Source organism: Lipotes vexillifer, unplaced genomic scaffold (genome assembly GCF_000442215.2).
Source record: "Lipotes vexillifer unplaced genomic scaffold, Lipotes_vexillifer_v1.1 scaffold690, whole genome shotgun sequence".
NCBI classification, from domain to species: domain Eukaryota; kingdom Metazoa; phylum Chordata; class Mammalia; order Artiodactyla; family Lipotidae; genus Lipotes; species Lipotes vexillifer.
In genome coordinates this window covers 3,131,396-3,139,779 of record NW_006798376.1, presented here as the reverse complement: position 1 = coordinate 3,139,779, position 8,384 = coordinate 3,131,396, and the positions used below count along the sequence as shown (strand labels likewise).

Below are 8,384 nucleotides of genomic sequence, written 5' to 3'. Positions count from 1 at the left end.
CAATATATATGTATTTCCTATATATATATATATAATTGTTCAGTATATATATATATATATATATATATATATATATATTTTTTTTTTTTTTTTTGTTTTTTGCACTCCACTTAAGTACTATCTTGTAGTTTTTTCCCCTTAATACATCATAGGTTATTTTTCTTTCTTTCTTTTTTTTTTTGGCTGCACCGCACAGCTTGTGGGATTTTAGTTCCCCAACCAGGGGTCGAACCAGGGCCCTCAACAGTGAGAACGTGGACTCCTAACCCCTGGACCGCCAGGGAATTCCCAGGAAGTAGCTATCAATATTAAAAATATGTATATAACTGGATTTCTAGTCAAAATGACTCAGTAAGTCCACACTTTGACAAACCTCTTCTGCTCAAATAGTAATAAATAAAATACAAAAATAAAAATAAAGAAAAGATATGAGGGGCCTCAAAAAAATACTACATATTCCATGAACCAGAAACAGAAGAATAACATGAAGCAGTGAGAGGGGCTGATGCTCCTGGCCAGGAAGCGGGCAGACACGGCTGGGCCTCTAACTTCTGAAATTTAATGGGGATTAAATATGTTCCAAATGAGACAGGAAATTAATGATTTACTGGTTGAAACCAGGGATTTCAAAGGATGAAAAAAACTGCTGTACAGCCACTTCCAGGAGACATGGCCTAAGAGAAAGCAGTAGGCCTTGGCAGGCCAGGGAACACGGGGCAATGGCCTCAGGAATCAGCAAGATTTTTTGTCAGCAAGATTCCTGATGTAAAATAACTACTGATAAAAATACATGTTCTATATACGCCACAGAAAGACAATGCTTATGCCTAGGAATGGCTTGGTGATACAGGAGACCCCCAAATATCATTATGAGACATGGTTTGGGGCTAGGTATTCAGACTGCAACCACTGCAGAACCATTAAACAGAGGTAAGGACAGAAAGATTGAAAAAAGGAGAAAGAGGAAAAGGAGAAAAAGAAGACATAAATAAACAACTTCTTTGGTAAACAAGTATGCCGAAGACATTTCAAACAAAAAGAAATCTAACGCTAAAAAAGAAAAACAAACAATAAAATCAACAATGAGAACATGAATTCATCCCTGAAAAAATTAATTTTATGTTACAGAATGGCAAAACTCTAAAATAAATGTTTAGAATGGCCAAAGAGATAAACTGAAGATTAACTTTCATTTTAAAAGAACAACAAAAGATAAAACAAAAAGAAGTAAAACAGGTAAATATGAAAAAGAACCAATTAGAAGTACTGGAAATTATTTTTAAGTAGTCATGAAGTTTTTAAAAAGTAGTAATAAAATTAAACAAACAAACAAAAAAACCTCACCAGATTGGATAAACTCTAGACTAGACGAAAACAGTAAGGAAATTAGAAAGAAGCATTGAGAGACAAAGGTTGAAAAATATATAGAAAAGCTGTGAAGAGCCCTGAAGGATCAATTTACAGGTGAACAGATTGAAAGGATCCAACATACATCTAACAGGGGTTCCAGAAGAGGAGAATGGAAAAATGGCAGAGAAATATGTTTAAAGAAAGAAAAACTGAGAAGTTTCCAGATCTGGAAAAAACCATGAGTTTTCAGGTCTACCTTCTCATACTAAACAAAGACAATTCCACACTTACATTTCAGAATATCAAGGATAAAGAAAAAGATTTAAAGCTACTAGAGCCTACAAATCAGTACAAGAAAAAAGGCAGGCAATCCAATACAAAAATGGGTAAAAGACTAGAACAGGCACTTCACAAAAGAAGTTATGTAATGGCCATTTGAAAATGCTTAATTTCATTAATCATAAAGAAATGCAAATTAAAACCACAATGAGATAACTCAACACACTACAAAAGTAGCTAAAATGAAAAAGACGGATAATACCAACTATTGGTAGAATGTCAGCCATATGGCACTTTCACATACCATTTTTGGGAGTATAGATTGGTTCAACTTCTTCAGAAAATTGTTTAGCAGTAACTAACAAAACTGAACATATGTGGACCCTATGGCCACAACTAGAGAAAGCCTGCGTGCAGCAACAAAGACCCAACAAGCCAAAAATAAATAAGTAAATTTTTAAAAAGTGGGCAAATGATTTGGACAGGAACTTTATTAGTGAAGATATATGAATGGTGATGATCCTCTAAAAGACTTAGAAAGGAGAATCTGAGAAGATGACAGTGATGGCATGATTTTTTAACTTTTCCCATCACCTCCCATCACCTAAAAAGAGAGCAACAAAAGTTAAAAAACAAAAACCCATAGACTGTATCTGCAACACAAGTTGATGAAGCATCCCTAAGAATTTCCCAAACTGAGAGGGTGGAAGACAAACCACCAATTGCTACAAGGCCCATACCAATAAGCACCATCTTTCTGGGAAGAAGCAGAGGGAAGCAGTAGAGTAGCTGATGGAATGAGGGAACTCCCAAGTCACTATAGGTACTCGCTGGAAGTTTAGAGGGCTAACTGCTGTTGTGCAAGGAATTACTACCTTAAGCTCTGAGAGGACTTGAGCAGAGAGGCCCTATGAACTCTCAAAACTCACCAGCTGAAGCTCCCTTCTGGAACATAACTTTGAGAAATACCTCCTGGGAATAAAAATCCATATTAAACATGATAGAGACAAAAACGGTAGAGGAAAGAGAAGGCCCAGATGAAAATGGGGGCAGGAACAGAATCAGGAGATCTCTGAAAGGGCAAGGAAGAGCACTTCTGACCGACTCCATCCTCCCCATCCCCTGATACCCCAACCAAGGTTCAGGAAAATAACTTAGTACTAGATATGTAGGAAAATCTCACATATCAGTTCTGAGCCATTTAATACCGCCTCCCTAAGTATCCTGTAAACAGAACACTAAGGCTGCAACTCCTTCCCTACAATTTTGTTTAAACCTGCTGGTTAATTCTACTGATTCAGTAGAGGAATATTCCCGCTTGGTTTTTGTTTTGGCTCATTGGGATCTCATCTCAATTATTTCCCAGTTCCCTAGTGGCCTGTGTTTTAGTCATGTCCTGGTCTTCTGATGAGTCATTGTCCCAAGGACCCCACCTCTCTCTCTCTCTATCATAGATATGGTTCACAAGTACATATTTTTTACATCAAAATTGGATTTTCTTCCAGAATGAGAATACTTATTGAAAAAGTTTCCAAAAGCACCCACATTGTTAACATTTGGTCAAGAGACAATCAGAACCCCAAGGTTGGTAGAATGAACTCTAATGAAAAATGCTGAATCAATAAATCCCAACTTAATCTTTCATATTAGCTATTTCATAAAAAATGTAAAATAAATATTCTAATGAAACATTCTTATTATACTAGGAGTATTATTCAATTTGGAAGGCTATCATTCCAATGAACAATTATTTGTTCTCCCAGTAACACAAACAAAAGTGTGAACATAAATTGCTTGGGTCTAAATAATGGTTTAAAATCTGGGAATATAGTACATGGAAGATGTTGAACTGAGACTGGTTTTAGAAGTAATAAATTTAAGAATCCTTCTATCGTAAAATGTATTATTCCAGTAATGATAAAATAGTTAAAGTTTTAGAAGTTAACTTCCTCTCAGGTTGCAAGGTATGAAGCTCAAACTACAAATCTTTTAACTAGAAGAATATGACATCTTTTTTCTTGCTGTGGAATTTTCTCAAAAATACTGTCTCTCTCTCTCTCTCTCTCTCTCTCTCTCTCTCTCTCTCTCTCTCTCTCACACACACACACACACACACACACACACACACACACCAATTAAAAAATAGCTTAACAGATTGATGTGAAGGTGCTTAAGGGTAGACTGAGCTGATAGGTGAGTGGAAGAAAATGCTTGAGTGAGAGAAAAAGAATAGTTAGGAGAGAATTCAGTGACCTGTGATTCTATGAGAATTAAGTGATTGGGTAAGTTAAGGAGAAGAGCTAGATACAGGCAAATTACATTGTAATGCAAATATTTATTTTCAGCTTACATTTGGCAGAACACAGTCCAAATTTCAAGGATCATTAATGAATTATATGAAATACCACCTTAGAGAAATGTATTCCAAAAATTGACACTTATAGATTCTGGTTTGGTTGTATGTAACTCCCAAATGTTTAAGGGCATGCAACAATTCTGAAGTTTATAAAAGGAAAGCACTCAAAGCTATCATAAAAGTTGATTTTGCCTGAAAAAAACGAAGCTCTTTTTGAGATCAAGATTATATACACAAAGAGTTTCAAGTGCATGATTATGTGTTGGAGAGCAAAAACTGCAAAATGATAAAATGACTATAAAAAACAGTAAGTACAATGCACTGCACACATCAAGTTGTAGACTAGACAGAAAAATGGCTAATGTCTACAGGCTATTTACTAACTGACCAAAGTCTCAGAACCGATAGCGATTAAATTTTGGCTTGACTGAATAATTTGGTCACCTACCATGAATGAACTCTTGTTGGCCAAAGATTATTATTCAACGTTCAACTTTTTATACATCCTATCCTAGAAAAGACCTTTTGCTTTTATCATGAGATTCTTCAGTTTCAGGCATTTGCTAAGTGAGAATAATAGCACCAGAGTAATGTCACAAGCTCTGTAACATTAGGGAAAATGGACCACACTTACCCTCTATCCTGAAATATTTTACATACCAAGGACTACAATGATAACTATATAGTCCTATTTAACAATAAATTAAACAATCCCTATAAAACTTTAATAGTCTATGAAAAGTTTATGAATCAAATTATTTAATGTTCCAGACATCAAGTAAATTTGTTTTAAGGTCTTTTAAGATAACCCCCTTGAAAGAAAAACTAGGTTCAGTCCACTTTAACATGCCCACAGACTTAGTCTAGTGTTTGTACATAAAAAGTACACAACAAGTATTGATGAACTGATGGTGTTAATTTAAGACAAGTGATCAGGATCAAGAAGTCTTGAAAAACAAATGCAGCAATTAAAAGAAATCAATTATTCAAGAATGATATGCACAGTATAAGTCCATTTATAGAAAATTTTAAATTCCCACAACAATACTACAAGTTTTCAGAGTCAAGCATGCAATGGGGTGGTAAATACTGAACTTCATGTTGGTGGCTACCTCTAGGCAGGGAGTGAGGGCAAAAGCACCAGGGAGGCATATAAAAGTCCTCAACTCTTCTTATTTGGATCTAAACAGAATGGTATAATGTTAATTTTGATAAAACAGTATGATGGGCATGAATGCTCATTATACTGTTCTCTTCTTGTCTGCCTACTTACAAATTTAAAAAAAGAAAAAGATTAATACCAGACCTTTGCAGGAACAATAAGCAGTGTATTGATGCATCAGTAGTATTTACCAGCTAATCATCTATTTTATGAACATCATTCATTTGAAGATCAATGATCTACAGACCAATGATCTATGCATCTTCTTTTATACCTTCAATATATAGTTGTATCACTTTTTATTTAGATTTTTAATAAAATAGATTTCAATTTTTCTCTAATAAGTGAAAATCTGAGGAAACTTCTATTAGAAAAAACTTTCCTTATATTGCCTGATTTAGTCAAAGATGCTTGCAATGCTAGCCTGTCAGTTACTGATTGTGTATCAATACAGAGAGCAGAAAAGACCTGGTAGTAAAGTCACAGGAATTCTGTTTATTATTATAGCAAACATTTTCCTGGCATTTGACAGAACTCAGAACCATTTCTTTGAAATGGGTTCATATCTGTGAAACTAAGCCCACCAGTAGGAAGTCTTTCTTTACAGAATGAACAAAAAGGAAACTAAACCATCAAAAGATATATTTCACATAATAGCAAAATATAAAAATACAAGCAAAAATGACAAAATTTTTTAAAAAATGCTAAGCAATGGATTTAAGAAACTTTGATTCTATTCTTCTGTCTTGCTGCTAATGGTCCTCTGTTCTTCCACTGTTACATATGTGAAACAGGAATGATAATAAGTAAAGAATGGCCTTGCAAGACTTACTAGGAGGTTAAAAGGAATTATTGAAACAGTGTTCAAATACTTTATAAATACTATTAACAAAGATATTTATTTTATTTTTGTTTTCCTTCAGTGAAGGTGTTCTTTTAAATCAGACTCTGTTTATTAATATCATTTTGAATTCTCAACTAGAGAGATATTAGCTTTCTTTCAAAGCGATACTCCCAGTGAATCATAATAGTTCTGATTAAGAAAGATGATACCAGAACTGTGCTACCTGAGGAAAGGAGAAAGAACTGAAGCACAACTGGTAAAGTTCCTAGACTTAGTCCAATCAAGTTATGGATTGTCCAACTGACATAATATTTTGTTACTCCAACTTTCAAGTATCATCCTGAAATCACATTCTTAGTATGAGTTTTCTTACATAAATATTTAACTTCTGTAAATGTTTGTAGTGCCAGTTATCTTTTTGAATAGATCTTTTTCCTTTAAGAGAGTTGCTTCAGTGAAGAATCATTTCTTACACATCCATGTCCAGACTCAGAAAGAAATGTTTTTCTTTGAAAAGACAGAAATACCCAAGTAATGTTAAAGCCTGCTGTAGCCAGGGACTGCCCACCTATTCCAAGCATGGGATCACTCCCTGGAGATTCCTGATGAATTAAAAATGTTTTCCAGTTACTCATAGCTCATCAGATGTGTTCACCTTTGGTAGTTCACATTCTTCACTGGTGTGACAACTCTGAAGGATGTCCTTATAGTGGTTCTTCAGATCTTCATACAAAGAAACAGTTTCTTGTGAGTGAGCCAATGGTAACACCTTTTCATTCAGTAACATCTGCACTTGGAATTCTTCCTTAGGAGTCTTAGCATTTTTACAATGGTAAAGCACAAATATTAGGTTTGAGGCATAGGGTACAATGTGACCACTTCGGAACTTCCGATGCATTTGCTCCTTGTAATTGTAAGCTGTTAGGGGCTCCTTGTCTTTGAAGTAGCCCATGAGAGAAAGCAGTGGAAGAAGGGTCTCTGCATGACCAAACTGAAGGATGACTGGAGAGGAAATTGGTTGAGAACTTAAAAGAGAAATAGAGAAAAAAATACATATAAACATATTTTTACATACATAATAATTTAACATAATAGCTTTTAAACATAATAGCTACACTTAGAACTAGCATACAACTTTATCATCTTTTTGTAATCTTTATAACAACAATCTACATAACAACAATATGGCTGAAATTCTGTGTGGCAGAGAACTGAACTTTTTTTTTTTTTTTGCAGTACGCGGGCCTCTCACTGTTGGGGCCTCTCCCGTTGCAGAGCACAGGCTCCGGATGCACAGGCTCAGCAGTCATGGCTCACGGGCCCAGCCGTTCCACGGCATGTGGGATCTTCCCGGACCAGGGCACAAACCTGCGTCCCCTGCATCGGCAGGCGGACTCTCAACCACTGAGCCACCAGGGAAGCCCTGAACCTTTTATAATAAAAGTTATGTTCCAAAATTTTAGAACACTGTAGCACTGTAAACCCATCTAAAACAGTGAGCATACACATTATTCTTTAAGTTTAAAGAGAGTGTTGAGTCTTTACTTGTAGATTAAGGAACTTGAAGTTGATATGTATTTCAAAACTGCATTGCCTGTCTGTGAAGGACTGGCCCTTAGTAAATATTGATTACTCCTTGGAGTTCATCTGAATAAATTTCAAATGTTATTTTATCTTTATCTAGGGAATAAGAACAAGCACTATTCAGTAAATTTCTCAGTTAAAACCAAGTCTGAACAGTGAACGGTAATGCATGTTATTCCTCAATGTTTTATAAGACCCAACTTGGGTGCAAAATGTGGAAGAGAGCTACAAAAGGGTAGAGACATAACCTATTCTAGCTCATATACTGTGTCTATGGTTGGGAATGGACTTTATACACTGCCAGAAACACAACAGCTTTCAACACCATGAGCTAGGTCACCTTTATTTTTGTTTTTTCCAAGTTTTCTACGATTTTTTTCTGGTAAAGGCTTCTTTTAAAAGCAGCAGCAAATGACTGTTTAGCCTTCTCTCAACTTTTATAAAAAGAATATGACTATTGTTCTTAAATATAATTCGTAAACCTATTCAGACACAGTTAACCATCTGACTTCTTGCCACCACCCCACACATTAGGTTCACATTTTCTGGGAGGACAGCAGCATTTGCAGCAGTTTTTGAACCTTCCTAATTCCTCACATAAAAACAGATGGAGTTGGGCTTCCCTGGTGGCGCAGTGGTTGAGAGTCCGCCTGCCAATGCAGGGGAGCTGGGTTCGTGCCCCGGTCTGGGAAGATCCCACATGCTGCGGAGCGGCTGGGCCCGTGCGCCATGGCCGCTGAGCCTGCGCGTCCAGAGCCTGTGCTCCGCAACGGGAGAGGTCACAACAGTGAGAGGCCCACGTACCGCAA

General features: G+C 36.1%; 1 protein-coding gene across 2 annotated transcripts in view; it reads right to left on the bottom strand.

Moving 5' to 3' along the window:
* Nucleotides 1-6,022: 6,022 nt before the first annotated feature.
* The window catches only part of MINPP1 (multiple inositol-polyphosphate phosphatase 1), a 45,649-nt gene continuing 43,287 nt past the window's right edge, over nt 6,023-8,384 (bottom strand). The window contains exon 5 of one of the 2 annotated variants that reach the window (XM_007470296.1): nt 6,023-7,016. In XM_007470296.1, coding sequence (XP_007470358.1) covers nt 6,623-7,016 — 394 coding nt within the window. In that variant the 3' untranslated portion in view covers nt 6,023-6,622. The remainder of the gene's footprint in view (nt 7,017-8,384) is intronic. The other variant, XM_007470297.1, reaches the window with a different exon arrangement.